This window comes from Carica papaya, chromosome 5 (assembly GCF_054855325.1).
Source record: "Carica papaya isolate Zhongbai chromosome 5, ASM5485532v1, whole genome shotgun sequence".
Classification (NCBI taxonomy): domain Eukaryota; kingdom Viridiplantae; phylum Streptophyta; class Magnoliopsida; order Brassicales; family Caricaceae; genus Carica; species Carica papaya.
Window position 1 is genome coordinate 43,559,861 of NC_142313.1, and position 15,724 is coordinate 43,575,584.

The 15,724-nt window shown below is 31.0% G+C and overlaps 2 protein-coding genes and 1 non-coding gene across 4 annotated transcripts; all 3 read right to left on the reverse strand.

The window, feature by feature from the left end:
* Nucleotides 1–482: 482 nt before the first annotated feature.
* LOC110816966 (expansin-B3-like) lies at nt 483–3,902 on the reverse strand. The gene is made up of 4 exons (XM_022045353.2): nt 3,651–3,902; nt 3,221–3,527; nt 2,873–3,002; nt 483–1,033 (listed from the first exon to the last, which is right to left on the reverse strand). The coding sequence occupies exons 1-4, from the start codon at nt 3,817–3,819 to the stop codon at nt 833–835; spliced, it is 807 nt and encodes a 268-aa protein (XP_021901045.1). The 5' UTR covers nt 3,820–3,902; the 3' UTR covers nt 483–832.
* Nucleotides 3,903–10,637: 6,735 nt separating this feature from the next.
* On the reverse strand, nt 10,638–10,709 carry TRNAH-GUG (transfer RNA histidin (anticodon GUG)). Its single transcript has one exon. It is a non-coding gene; the product is annotated as a tRNA-His (tRNA).
* Nucleotides 10,710–11,276: 567 nt separating this feature from the next.
* LOC110817042 (Tetraspanin family protein) lies at nt 11,277–15,005 on the reverse strand. Of its 2 annotated transcripts, none has more exons than XM_022045440.2 (6): nt 14,640–15,005; nt 13,659–13,758; nt 13,428–13,508; nt 13,199–13,303; nt 12,153–12,344; nt 11,277–11,655 (listed from the first exon to the last, which is right to left on the reverse strand). In XM_022045440.2, the coding sequence occupies exons 1-6, from the start codon at nt 14,804–14,806 to the stop codon at nt 11,641–11,643; spliced, it is 660 nt and encodes a 219-aa protein (XP_021901132.1). In that variant the 5' UTR covers nt 14,807–15,005; the 3' UTR covers nt 11,277–11,640. The 2 variants fall into 2 exon arrangements, with proteins under 2 accessions (XP_021901132.1, XP_021901133.1); XM_022045441.2 differs by having other exon boundaries at nt 11,277–11,652; nt 14,640–14,995.
* Between the last annotated feature and the right edge of the window lie 719 nt (nt 15,006–15,724).

The window sequence follows — 15,724 nt, forward strand, 5'->3', positions numbered from 1 at the left end:
TCTACATATATATATATTTATGTATATACATACCAAAATGAATAACTTGTTGTATGACCTGTAAATTGTAGAATTTATGTGTGGGTCTATGTATATACACATATAGTGCAGTGGGGACATACAAAACAGAGGACTGTGATTTATATCCTATAATATATACATATATATATATATATATATCTCACTCTCAAACAAGTGGGTCTTTCACATGGCAAGAAGCCAAAAACTATCACGAGCCAAATAATACTTTTCTTTTTCTTCTGAAATATTTATTTACTTTTAGCATGTGGAATATTAGGTGATATATATATATATATATATATATGATAGAGAATATGATGAGATATTTTTATTTTTATTTTGTGAAAATTAATATTATGAAATGGGTAATGTCAATAATGATTTAATATCTCAATATATATATTTTTTTATAAAATATTATAAATTTAAATTAAATTATATATTTTCATAAAAATACTATATACAAATAATATAATCTTTATTGAAAGAGTCTGTTACATAAAATGGTATAAATGGATTAAACCACACAGCCAATACATTTTACGCTCTCTCTCCCTTTGGAGAGGGCTACAGCAGCCAGCCCTCGAGGGGCACTTGCTTACACACATTACAGAAAACACAAACTATATAAGAAAGAAAGTACCCTTGGATGCTAATTTTCAATCCAACGGCTACTAATTTTCTCTAAGAAAAATTAGATTCAAGAAGAAACCCACCAAAGAGATAACGGCTAGTTTTGTATGTGACATAATATATTATAATATATATATATATATATATATAGTGTGTGTGTGTGTGTGGAGTAGTGAGGTTAATAGTGGAAGAAATTAAGGCGAGAGGGGTAAGTAGCTTTTGGAGACCAATTTCTTGGGATAACATCCCTTGCAGAGAGTGTTTCTCCTGTGGATAGTGTTGTTAGCTTCACAGAGAATGGCCCCCTTAAAGGTCCCCTAATTATGCACCAGTTTGCTCCCCATAGATGCTTCATCTCTAACCACTCACTTGACCCTGCCTGCCAATACCCAGCAGTAAAAAAACCCATATTAAAAATCACAAAACTACTCTACCAAATCAAATTATAAGTCACTTTCAATACAATAACCCAGAACTAGTCATGGGTAAAAAAAAAAAATGAATGATTGGTACTTCTAAAAAGTTACGATTTTAAATCGACGCGTGCGTTTTCTTATTATAAAGTTGTGTGGTAATTAGTATCCAACGTACGTACCAACTAATTTATAAAATGTACAATCAATGTCTATGTGTTAACTAACAAAACGTTTAGAACTATATCGGTGAAAGTCTTTTAATTAAATGATCTGTATAATGATTAATGTATATGTGTAACGTAATTAACGAAATATATAAATTTTTTTGTACCAATCAAATGTACATGTATAACAAAGGAAGAAAGTAAATAAGAGACATAATCTTTTGAAATTAAAAACACATAATGATCTAAAAAGTAGTTCTATTTCTAGGTTTGTGATGTTCTCTTCCAACTGTTCAATTTGCTTTTTTAGTCAAAAGAAGAAAATGTACATGAAGAAAAAAGAAAGAAAGAAAGAAAGAAAGAGAAAAGCAAGGTATTAAAAGAGGGAAAAAGAGGAAGTGGGGACATGGGTATTTTAGAGTATCTTAGAGGAGAGTGGAAACATGTGGGATCTGCATTAACCAGATTGGTGGTGGGTCAAAAAATGAATTTGATTTGTAACTTGAGATACACCAAAACTATATATATATATATATATATATTATATAAGTTGGGGCAGACCAATGAAGGAGACTTTTGCAAGAGTGGCCCCCTCCTCTCTCACATGCAATGAAGAAAGAAGATGGTTGAATATAAAGGAGGGGAGAGTAAAAGAGCAGGCAGAAAAGTGCTTTTAAACACAGAACACATTGGCACCATTAATAAGCCTTACATAATCATGATATATATATATATATATTTAACCTCAAGAAGGAAAAAAAACTGAAATGGGTTTGTCCGTATGAGGTGTTCCCAATAGTTTGAATTCCATAATTTCTAATTATACCATGAAAAGCTGCTTGTATGGTAAAAAAAAATTAGTAAGTACTTTTCAGGGAATGGGTGCTTCTTTGATTATTAATCTCTGTTTCTTAAGCAAGCACTGTTTGAGCATCACTTTTCATGTAAAAAGTTGAGAAAAAGCAAGCAGCTTTTTTTCAACTAACATGATGCATCTCATCAATGAGAATGCATGAACAAATAATATTCTTACACACCCAACACAGAATAAAGATTTTATAAAACTTCCAAACCATATTCTTCTCTCCTCTATATGTATATATATATATATATATATATACATATATATATAATACTGTATAAAGTAAAAGTTCTAATGTAAAGAGTTCAATCTTCTCTTACTTTAACTTTGATTTGGTTATCAAAGTTTGAGAAAAGAAGTTAACTATTAACAAAAGGGTTCTTCATCAACTAGCTATAGGTGTCTTTTAAAAGTTCATGGTTTCATTATATTATTGGAATAAAATATTATCATTTAAGTTATATTATATTTCTATCGGTGTGATCAACTTAAAGATTATATCTATTTTAATATGATGATTGATATATATGTATTTTTTTTGAAAAAAAATAATTTAATTTACTAGAATTAAATTGTAAATTTTTATGTATTTTGTAATAAAAAATTGTATTATAATTAATGTGCATGCAAAATATATATTTCTATATATATATATTTTTTTTTAAAATAAGGAAGTAAAGCTTAAAAAGGTTGATAAATATGGAATATATATATGTATAGAGAGAGAGAGAGAGAGAGAGAGAGAGAGAGAGTTTAGAAAGAGAAAAAATACTTACTTCCCTTATATGCATTGACCCAACATCCCCATCTCCATCTTCAAATTCCACGAGAATTGAAAGCCAGTAATCTGTGGAACCTTCGTTTACATGGAATGCAATATTCCTCCCTGGATACTTACATGGCGTCCTATAGATATACAATTTCGATTCATATCAGTCAACGGTCAACCCATATAATTACCAAAACCAACAAAATTTAACATGGGTAATAATTTAAATATCCTAAAAATGTCATTAAAATTAATATATATATATATATATATTATTTAATTATTTAAATTATAAAAAGAAATTGAAGAGAAAAGAAAAAAAAGAAGAAAAGCAGAGTAGTAGACAGAGCATTACCGTCTATAAACGACAGGGATCTCGCCTCGGTTTCGGAGCTGACCACCTTCGCCGGTGATCGCCAACCGACCGAAAGCTGCGCCGCTCAGGTCGAAATGAGACCGGCCATTAGCGCAGTATCCACCAGGACACTCGTCCGTCACAATGATCGTCACCGCCCTCCTCGAGCAAATACTCCTATCATTACAACGAACCTTGTAGCACGCTCCACACCCTTCTCCGTCCTTGAACAGCACCGGACTCACCGCTCCTACTCGAGCTCTCATCGGCCGAACATCCACCATCGATCCGTACCCGCACGCACCCCCTGCTCACCGCCAGAGTCAATTACTCAGTACTGAGTTGACTCAGCAAAACTCTGTACTATTTCACTCGCAACTCACTCAAGCACCATAAACATGAAATGAGCTGCGGGAGTTAATTAACTTACCGTCACTGCCGTCACCTTCGGGACTACCGTACCAGGTAGCGGTGGCGGGGAGCCAATGTAGGTCCAAATGACGTGCCACCTCCGCCGACATCACCGCCGCAGTCACGAACTCCAACAAAACCATCACCCACAACCCGAATGCCAGACCCGACCCGCCACGACGCTGCATTGTAGCCGTGAAAATGACACGTGTCAGAATCAGAAGAGAAGAAAAATTTTGCCGACACTTTTGTTATAGAGTTATAAAGTCTGTTGCGGGTGGTCAGGTGTATATATAGGCGGAACAGGGGGGGGAAGTGATTTTTCTTTAGTGTATTTTTTGTGGATCGACTATTTTATCCTTGTCCTTTGGGTTTATTTACGGAATTGCCACTCAGGAAGTGTTCAGCAGTGGGACCCACCGACAGTTAAGGCGTTAAATCCGCATGGCCGTGCGTGTCAGGCGGCTGAGGGTATTTTCGTCATTTTCTATTTGACCGTTATTTGTTTCGTTTGTTTGTTTGTGAAGGTTGCATGTGATGGCGCGCGTGGGCGAGGGGAAGAGAAATAAAGTAAAAAAGAGACGTTGCGCACTTGATGGGAATGAGTGAAACGGTGACGTATTAACGAAATTAAGAGTGGAAAAGTTGGTTATAAATGCACCAAGAGAAAAGGTCAGTTGTAAATATCTGGAATTTAAAAAGAATATATTAATGTTATAAGTATTTTAATTATTATTATTATTTTATAATTAAAAAATTAAATCAGATTTTTAATATATTATAATTCTTATAATTAAAAAATTTTAATTGTTACAAAAAAATTTTTATTATTTAAAATTATAACATATGCTCAAACTTACACCAATTTAATTATTTTACCCTACCAATATGCAATAATTTGATTATTAATTATTAATGTTAATTTTTGACACCAAATTTGTCATTATATTAATAATTATAGTAAAAATAATAATGAAATAAAGTCAATTAATAACTCCTAAGGAAGCCAAATATTATAAAATAAGATATTTTATGTTATTGGTGCATTGAAGTCTATGTACAAATTAAAAAATATATATATATATATTGAAAATATTATTAAAAAAATAAGTACACATAATTAACCCATTAATTATATTAAAAATATCTTATTTGTGTAATTAAATTAATTAATCTTATTAAATGGCTAATTGGACCTTGAAATTTGAAGAAATATTGTTGACTCCATGGTGGTGATTTCTTGGTCATGTCCAAATGTGAAAGTGTTGGTCTGATTTTGTTGACATTTTTTGTCAGATTTATTGAGATTAGAGAAATAAATAACCTTCATCAATTGGTCAATTTTTTTTTTTAAAAAAGAAATTTATTATTTTGCACTATTTATATCTAACATTGTCATAAAATCGGTTTTTAATTGACTAGTTTAAGGTAATATAAATATAATATATAATAAAAAAAATTTATATATATATTTTTTAAATGTACTAAATTATTTTGAACGAATATATTTATAAGATCATTTGATAAAAAAAAATTAATTTTAATTTACAAAACCATCTATTATTTTGAACATGCCATCAAGACGGCAAACATGACAATATTAGCTTGGTCTATTATGTGGACCAATTTGAGCTAACTAGAATTAGATTATGAAACTTATTTTGTACGTACTTAACTTAAATTTCGGCAAACTTATTATTAAATACGATTAATTTGTATTATAATATTTTATATGACTATTATTAAAATAGTAGCCGAATTTAAGGTACTTACTTTTTGACATGAGCTGTTTGTCCGATGTTGCGAGTTGTTTCCAAGTTGGCTTGTTTGAACGCGATCATTTGAATTGGTAGTAGTTTTTCTTAATCTTTTATACTGGTTGTGAGTCATCGTGAATATACACTTGTTATAAATTTCGTAATATTGAAGTTGAGGAATAGTTTCAATATACATGGATAATGGTGGTAACGATTCATACTTTTTTTCAAATTTTTTTATGAGTCGAAAGATTTTGTTAGAGTAAAAAATGTTGATGATTGACATAGTGGTAACAAAATCTGAATATCTTTGCATACCATGATGAAAATAGGGATCAAGTGAGAAATAAGGTTTTTATTGCATATGATGAAGAATTTAAAAGTTTTTTTAAAGTTATTTATATATTTATTTAGATAACACAAATTATTTAAAAGATAAAATTAAATATATTTTTAAACATTAAAAGATAAATATTAACTATTTTTACATAATGTGTTTGACTTTTGAATGGTTGTGCTTGAAATTTTGTCGAGTAAATGATGTTCTACTCTTCAAATGGGTTATCGTGGTTATCTTTGACAACAATAAAAATAAAAATAGCAAAAAAAAAATAAATAAAAATGATTAAAAAATAAAATATTCGATGAAATTTATAATGTATAATACATTTTACATAAAGTAATATACATTAAGTATAATTTTATAAAAGAACAAGACGAGATGTTAATTTCTCTTATCACTTAAAAAATATGAAGATTGAGATCGAAACATAATTCAAGTTGAGAATAATTTAACCATCACTGTCCTCTAAGTATATTATAGGCTGATGTAGCCGATTCATACTTTTTAATTCAACATAGTCTAACATCTTACAATGATCAAATTAAATTCTTCATCTTAATAAGTACGGTATTATATGACAATTAAAATTTTTAATTGAGATATACACAATGAATTTTTTTTTTTTAAAAAAAAAACTAACCTAATTTTTTAAATTTATCTAAAAAAAGTTGAGGAGAATTATTATTATTTTTGTTTAAATTAAGAAATATTCCATTTTCTTTTGAACTTAAAAGTATTATCAAGGACATAAAATTCAACATTTGATTTTTACCAAACTTATGGAATGCATAGCTTAGTTTTTGGTAACCATATATTTTAAAGAGGACACTAACAATGGAAAAAAATTTATTACCGACAGAATGGTAATTAAATTACTAAAATCTTTATATTCAATTTGAAAATCATAAATTTGAACTGTCTTTGAAGATGTAAAACTCGTTATTTTGTTGATATCTTATATGCTGGTTATAAACGATCTGTAATAATTGATTCAGTATGACTCAAAACTTAACTTATTAGTGTATTGATGAATTTGGAGTGATTAAATCAAGTTAAATATTAACGAATTTATTATATTTATGGATAAAGAATATTTATCCATAAATATTCTTGTATGTAAGATAAAAGAGGTGCATGTGATTCTTCAGTTCTTTATATATATATATATATATATATATATATATATACTTGTTGAAGAGACAAAAACATGGAATATAAATTTCTACTCTAAGACAAAAAGAAATTGTAGAAATGATATGTGGGAAGAGATGTGAAAACATAAAAGTAGTTGAGAAGAATGAGAGGTAATGTCCTCAATTATTATTTGCCCTACTTTTTCTATATATATAAAAATATATATATATATATATACAAATATTTCAACTCTTTACACCTTATCCATATATCATTAATTAATGGACCACCAGCACCACACCAATTCACTTCACTCTATACATATAATATACATATATACATATACATGTACATATACATATACATATACATATACATATAATTTATTTAGTTATAAAAGCAATTTTAAGACTGGAAAAGTTAGAACTCAAAAAAACTGAAGTAAATAGTCTTCTGAAGTGGAAATAAACCAAAGTTTATGTTGGAATGATGTAATTGGAAACCCTAAAAAACTTTTTTAAAAAATGTGGGTTAAATCAATACAATATACATATATTTATATATATATATATATATATATATATATATAATGTATGGACTGATTCAAATCAAATCTGAGTGATCCAGGATCCAACAATTCTGGAAGATATTGAACACAAGTTTCTTCAACAAAAATACAAAGAGGAAATCTCCACAAATTTCAAAGGAAGGATTTCATATAAAAATCTTACTTGTCTTCAAGCTTCCACTTTGCATGTGACTAACCACATGCATATATACATATACATATACATATACATATAAACTTGTTATTCAATAAAAATCACGTTCTTCATCATGGATTAATTAAACCCTAATCAAGATTTGTTTTCTCCAATTAGGGTGCATATATAAATATAATTACTCATGATATCCTAAGAATAGCTTATAAACATATTTTTTATATTTTTAAATTTAATTTGATCATTAATTTAATGTTATTTGCTCTTAGATGAAATAATATTGAAATATATATATATATATATATATCTATATTCACTCGCTGTTAAATTCCATTAATTGTACAGGACAAAGAATATCATGAGGCTCCAATAAAATTATATAATTTATTCGCGCTCGAAAATTTAGTTCGGTATAATTTAATACTAACAAAAAATGTGAATTAAAATAATTTTAATTTTAATTTTTTATGAAAATTGAGTTTCGGATGCATTTAAAAATATTTTCGAAAATAAAGGATAAAGTATAAATAAAAGATAATCTATTTGAAAAGAAATATGAAAAACTGAGGTAAAAATAAAATTTTTAAAAGTTTGGCCACGTAGACTGCTACGTCAGCAGAGCAGCCAATCTCCCTGCACCGCATGGCAGACATGTGGACACATATTCACGCAGGAGGCTACGTGAGCGATCCGCGTGCTAGCAGATCTAATAGCCCAGATCACATCCCGTGCACTCGGACGAGTGGATTTGATCATGATGGACAACCCAAATTCGCACACGGATCGACTTAAATGGGTCTTGAATCAGATGACTCTCTTTGCTCTACGTCGACGCGAATAGACAGTTAGGATCAAGGGAAGAGAGGTATTTAAGCCTCTCTTTGATCGGCTCCCAAACCCTAGCCGACACCTCTGACCGGAAAAGAAGAAGAAGGGCTACTAGAGAAAAGCTCAGCTGCCAGAGGGACATTGTCGCCGCCACACTGGAGCCACCACCGACGCCAGAGAGGTAAAAGTTTTCATCCTTCTGCTTGGAATTGAATTCCAAATCTCCTCACACCCATATTGGAGCTAAAAGACCAATGGATGAGCCGAAAAATGCGAGCGGAGCTCGACTGAGCCACCACGGTCATAACTCAAAAATCCCTCCATTGAGCCCTTTTCTGTTTCCTATTTCTCTTGATTTTTTGACCATCGTGTTTCTTGTTTCTTTCTGGTGCAGGTTGGCCGAAAAAAAAAATCTGATTGTAAAAGAGGAACGACGGAGCCGTCGCACTGGGAAACCCTTTCATTAGTAGGGTCTCAGTTTTTCTCCTTTTTCAGCCAACAAAGGCTCCCTAACCTTGTTTCTCGCAGGTTTCCATATAAAATCAATCAAAACTGGCCAAAATTGGGCGAAAACGGCTTGCCGAGAGGAAGCGCGGTCATGGGCGGTGAAGCCGACGTCGGAGCACAGGGTTGCCACCGTTCTGGAACACTAAACCCGTTGAAAAAGTTTAAAAATGCTTATTTTGGCCTTTTTAGGGCATTTTGAAATATGTAACGCGTGTTTTTTATTTTCGTAGAAAAATTCAAGAAATCAGATAACCACTAAGAGACGCAATAAAAAAGACGATATTTCGAACATTGATACGGGATAAAAATCCTTCACCCTTTTCTCCGTTATGGAAAATTAAAGTCTAATAACTAATAATAATATATTTTACAAAATTAGAAAACTCTAAAATTAATTACAGGTCATCAGTGGAGCCAGTAACTAGTTAGTACGAAATTACCTATTTTTATCTACACTGTTCAATTATTGCTAAATTATTATTATTTGCTTACCACATGCACTTTAATTCATATGTTTATTTGTCTTCTTGTTTATTAATTTACTTAACAATTTATCCCTATCAGTTGATTGGTTTCAAAATAACTGTTTGATTATGCTTTCTTTAGATATTCAATATTGAACTATATAGTCTATTAAATTATCATTTTATTTTTTTAATAATCATAAAATGAGATTATAGTTTATAATTGATGGCTGGTAAATGATGTGAATATGCATGTAAAAAAGGACTCATCGAGTACTTTGAAAAAGGGTGTACGGACTCGGTTCGTAGGAAAAATCCTACCGTGAATATTATCTTAGTCGAACAGGTCTTAAGAGTCTCATACCGTAAAAAGTTGGGAGGTATAGATCAGCTTCATACCATATGGGGTATCGAAAATGTGGTATATTTGGCGTCTATTACCGGATGGAGTATAGAGACGACCGGCTAATTAATAAATTGGATATTGGGTTCACGCGTGTGGGGTATCCCTATATACTCTCAAAAGTACTGGTAAGCAGGTAAGAATGTAAGAAAATAAGTTTATTGTTACTCTTCTTTTAAATATGTAATAAAATACTATTTGAGATATTTTATTTATAGGTCGATTTTAGAAACTCATAAGGGGTAAGTATGAAATAACAGTCTTTAAGTTAAACAAATTTATTTAAAAAGAGATAATGGCTGCATTAATTGTTTAACGATTTTTAACAGCTTTTAGTTTTCTGTATCGGTATTGAGTGTGATATTCTTACTGGGTTAATGTAACTCATTCCTTTATTTAACTATTTTAGATAAGGAAGATCAAGATGCAGATCCTGAACAATACGAAAGTTACGAATAAAAGTTGCCTCTTGCATCCCATCAGAGTTGCATAGCAGAAGTTAACTCTATAGGATATTTACTTGTGTTTTATTTATTTCGTTATTTCGTTATTAAAACTTCTAAAAAGAGACATTCTCGTAACCCTATTAGACACCTCGATTTATTGTGTAAGAAATATAATTTTAAACTCTCAGTTATTTTCGCATATATTTACTTAATTCAATATTTTCATCTTTTTTTAATTTTGGACCTCTACAATGTATGTATGTATATATATATATATATAAAAGGTAGAAGTAGATATTGAAATCTCTTTTTGACTATATAAATTTACATAATTAGGAAATTAAATCACGGCAGCGATGCTTTTTAAAAGGCAATAAAAAAAAAAGAAAAGGTAAGAAATCGTGTGGCTGCTGGGATTCGAGCCCAGGTCTCTACGGCCACAACGTAGAATTCTAACCACTAAACTACAGCCACTATTGATGTTAAAGGAGTTAACACATTTATATAATAATAATATATATGTGACTATATCCATAACCAGTATGGCTATATGCTTATGGTTGTATGACTGAAATCATAACATATATTAAAGTATGGTTATACAAATGATCAAGTATGGTTGTATGATCATTATAATTTATTGTATCTAAATTACAAATACAAGCTTATGTATGTATTATAAATAAATATATATAATTTACATTGCAGAAAAAAGTAACTTATTCTAAGCGTGCATATAATATTATAACACGAGACACACATTTAAATGATTATAACATTTTAAATATAGTTACATAAAAAATAGTTGATAATCATTATTATTTGTGTTTGTATTTTTAATATATATATATATATTTGATTTTGGTGATAACAATTCAATGTTCTTTTAAATAGTGAACTTTATTTTTTAATTTATGTTATTTATATATAATTTTTCAATAAAATATTTTCAGTGAAAACAAATGAAATAATTTACATTTTTTCTTAATTAAGATGTGTATGTATTTAAGAATTAATTCCAATCATTTGAACTCATAATCATTCCAAACCAATTATAAATTAAACTTAAAATTACGATCTTTTTTTTATGAATATTACATTTTAATTACTCGAGTTCAAATCAAATACAACGTAAAAACGAAGATTTATATAGGATAAAAATGACAAAGATTGGCTTCTCCAAGATTTGATCAAACAACGGAAAATCAATTTTAGGGGTGACTCCGAATCAAATTTGAACTCTATTGCTGCGTGAAGCTTTGTGTAGAGAAGTATGAGAGATTGATACCCTGCGTTTAACAGCAAATTCTACTACCTATGTTTCGGTCATATGCTCGCTCTTCCTGCTGTGGCGTTCCACTTTCTGCGGATCCAAACATCATGTTCTTCTCGATTGCAATCCTCCTCACCTGTTTGCCTGCTAACGGGAATAAGAAAGATCAAGAAAAAGTTAAAGAGTTTTATGTCAAGACTTCCGAGTCGAATTTTTTAAGTCAAAAGAACCAACCCACTTTATTCTCCGTGTTGCAAATATAGAAAAGATTACTAAAACTGCATGTTTGTAATGAATTTTACGAAAGTTATGAATTTGTTCCAAATACAGACTTAGTAAACACTGGTTTAGTGTCTCAGAGATTGGACAATCAAAGCAAACAACCAACAGTAAAAGTAAGCTAATAGCCAATCCGGATAACATTAGACAAGTCGATGGCTGACACTTCTCATGTGCGATTAAGACCATTGATTGAACCAGTAGAATGATAAAACATATCTGAAAGTTAAGACGACAGAGTGGAAAAGGAAGAGAGAAGCAGTTAACGGTAAAAGATTGCCTAAGAAATATTCACATATCAAGATACTTTTACAAAATAAGGAGCACGGTAAAAGCAATTCGCTAGACGAATTAAACATTTATACCTTGTCGTTTACCCTTATAGTCCATGCATCACTTTTTGGTCCATAAACAGGGTCACCAACAACATATGCATGAGGGTGATCGGCATGCTTCAGAAGTGGAGCCCTAGCTGGATCATAATCATCATCATCACTATCGTAATATTCATGTGGTCCAAGAGCCTTAAGTATCATGGCCAGTAACATGGAGAATCCCTGCAAATCGTTAACATAAAAGCTAAGGACCAAACACACAGGAAATAATTCATTCTTAAACTGGACCTGTGTTAGTTTGCTTAGGCTGCAAAATCGCCAAAAATGGGAAAGAAGATGAGTTCCGGCTGATCCCAATCCAATCCTCTGAGCTACAGGTCCCACCCCACCCCTACTGGATCTGTTCTCAGCAGTATCCTAAGAAGAGAGGGGGCTATTTTGCCGAGTTTCTTAAAGAGAATTACCTCGTGTCCTTAGGTACTCTCTACTTGCAGGGGAACAAGTCAAAATAGAAAAACTAATGATGCCTAATTAGCACATAAGGTGACTTTGGAAGCTACGACGACCTCTTCACAGACAAAGAACAACAAAAAATTGTACAAGAATTTGAGACACAGTTATATTTGTGAGAAAACAACCTGTACAAGTCATTTCAGTCTCGGCTTATTTGTTTACCAAAAATTGATAGAACTTGGATTAGTCTAGTGGGTCTATGTATAAGGTCAGACTTCATAGTTCATCCAAATTTCCTAAGCTACTTCTTAAACTTGAACCAAGTTCAAACTGAATAACACAGATTCATTCTTTTTTCCAGGTTTGTGGAGCAGAACATACGAGTGTTTCTTCAGGCCTGCTCAGGTTATAATCATCCTTAGGCATAATTATGGGTGTTCGGAAATTAAAATTTTCTCCATTTCATGCAAGCTCGGACATTTTTATAACCATAATGATATATTATATTTAGAGGCTTTGGGATAAAACGTATTGCATAATCAGTCTGTAATGGAGGACAACAAGAAGCACATCCTCAAACTTCATTACGTTTAAAAAAATGAGGGATCAAGAGAGATATGCACCTGGATAGATACAATTGACAAGCCGATCCATTTGCAGATCTCAAAATTAGACTCGATAAAATCTTTAAACTGATTGAAATTCCCGGTTGGATCTTCTGGGAAGTCCTGGTGCCAAGTTACACAAAGTTAGCGAACATAAGTTATTGATAAGCATCTGCAGAAATTCCAACCTCAAACTTCAACGAATAAAAATTTGAAAAAAGAAAAATATATGTTGCTCAGAGAATACCTTCTCCCAGTCACGGTTTAGAAATACATCAGCAACTACTCCAGCCTCCAGCAGAAAAAGTAGAAAGATAAAAAACATATACTAAAACCATTTAAGGTCAACAATGAACATAGTATGCCATGCACAAAATAGTTTAAGAAACATTTGAATTGATAGTTTGAAAGAAAAGAAAAGGGTTGAAGAGGAGGCTGCAGCATTAACGTCCAATTAAATTCATTAGTTCAAGGATACCAAATACAGGCAACAAGAATTGATAGTTGCAGCAGCAATATGACCTGTCAACATGATCACGCAGAGAGAGAACCCAATACCAAGAAAAGCAGACATGAACCTGTATTTTCATCAAAAGGAGAAAAGTTTAGTTGCTTCAAGAGAATTTATGAAAAGTAGCAATACAATTTACAACAAGAAATTCATTTATTTTGAAACCAATCCTTTTTCAATGTATTATTTGATTGACTAATCCTTTATATTGGAATGTATGAAGAGTCAAATGGTTTCGCAATTCCTCATGGGTGGATGAATCAAGAAAACTTTGAATTACGGCTCTAAATTTGTGGCCATCCTTCACTGTAACAGTATCTCGGGGTTTGCAGCAATAACTTGACATATATATTATATGACCATTAACTAAAATATCTCTATAGTTAACTAATTGGCGGGCTTGAGGAATAGTCAAAGCCATACCCATTCGAAAAAGGATGTTATCCAAATGCATATTGTACAGTAACAGGCATGCCTTCTGTTTAAAAATTTTGAAGCTCAAAATGAAAAATATCCTATACTGTTCTCATCCTCTCTTTTGCTATCTCTCTCTGGTTCTCAACTAAGGAAACATGAAGCTTAACTAGGTTTAGGCAACAAAAATTTCAATGACTGCAAACCCATTTGAATGATTATTGCTGTTACAATTTCATTTAAACCAGAGGAAATTAAGGGAAATAGAAAAAGAAAATCAGATTACATAATTCTTAAATAACTATTGCTCTTATAGTCTCAAAGAAGCCAAATCAAGTTCATATCAATTGATGCTCATTTAATCAATCCAGGAAAATGAAGATTTAAATACCCTAAAAACCATAGCAGAAATCAAAGCACTCCCTGATTCCAAAATCAAAACTTTCCAGGAAAATTCCCAACATTTTCCACCATCCAAGCAGACCCAGAAACAATATAGTCAATAATAATAAAAACATAATAAAAGGAAATTACCATGGAAGTGGGTAATCAGAGTCCCAAGAAGGGAAATCACTCGTTTGTTTTTCCCAAATCCTCATTAACCAAACCGCATAAAGGACCATGGCTAGACCAACCATCCCTATGAATGAATTCACAATTTTCAACAGTGATTGCAGACAGCTCCTCACCATTCTCCCCATTTTCTTCTCTATTCTTCCCCTTTCCTTTTCCTTCGGGAAATCTAGACTGGGCGGGTGAAGGGCAAACGAAGAAAGAAGGAGAATTGTACGGTTTGAAGCAACAGCAGATGGATGCAGATGCAGGTCAGCTTTAAACTTTGTATAGATTGGAAATAAAGTTTAATATTTATATAATTGATTTATTAATATAAATATTGTTTAATGATTAGAGGATGTTCTTGCTCAAAAAGAATTGAATTATGATGTTTATCTAAAAAATAATAATTGAGATAATTTAAATTTTATCTTAAAATAAAAGAAATTTTCTTTATTCATTGTTTAAAATCCAAAATTTAAATTTCACTGCAGAATGTATTTTAGAATAAGTTATTTCAAAGGACCAATAATTTCTTGACTTGATAATATTTAATTTTATCATATTTATAAAATATAAAAAAAAATTACATTATTTGAATAAATTATTAAATTAATTTTTAAAATTTAATAATTATTATAATTTTTTTTATTAATGTACCAAAAAACTACGCATACAAATATAATAAAACAATAATTATGAAAATTTTAAGAAATATGTACTAATTCACTTGTTGAATCAACTAACTTAAAAAATAGGTCGAAATAAAGAACAGGTCTCGATCAGTAGTAGGGTGTGACAGTGACAGCACCATAAAACTTTATGTGTCAAGTTCAGATGAAGCGCTAGTCAGTGCAAATCTTTATGGTAATAACACATAAAACTTTATGTGTCAAGTTCAGATGAAGCGCTAGTCAGTGCAAATCTTTATGGTAATAACAAATATTCAAATGAGAGCTTTAAAAATCGAAGATATGAAAAAATGTCATGCGAACGACACTTGCATATGAATTAGTCGATCCTAAGAGACGAGAGAAACCTGTCTGACACTGTGGCGACGCTGA

Coding starts and splice junctions, on each gene's coding strand:
- LOC110816966 (XM_022045353.2), bottom strand. CDS start 3,819: ATGCAGCGTCGTGGCGGGTCGGGTCTGGCATTCGGGTTGTGGGTGATG. Junction 3,528..3,650: donor CGAAGGTGACGGCAGTGACG/GTAAGTTAATTA, acceptor GGCGGTGAGCAG/GGGGTGCGTGCGGGTACGGA. Junction 1,034..2,872: donor GGTCAATGCATATAAGGGAA/GTAAGTATTTTT, acceptor GGGTATTGGCAG/GCAGGGTCAAGTGAGTGGTT.
- LOC110817042 (XM_022045440.2), bottom strand. CDS start 14,806: ATGGGGAGAATGGTGAGGAGCTGTCTGCAATCACTGTTGAAAATTGTG. Junction 13,759..14,639: donor TCTGATTACCCACTTCCATG/GTAATTTCCTTT, acceptor ATGAAAATACAG/GTTCATGTCTGCTTTTCTTG. Junction 12,345..13,198: donor TGTCAATTGTATCTATCCAG/GTGCATATCTCT, acceptor AACGATTTGCAG/GGATTCTCCATGTTACTGGC.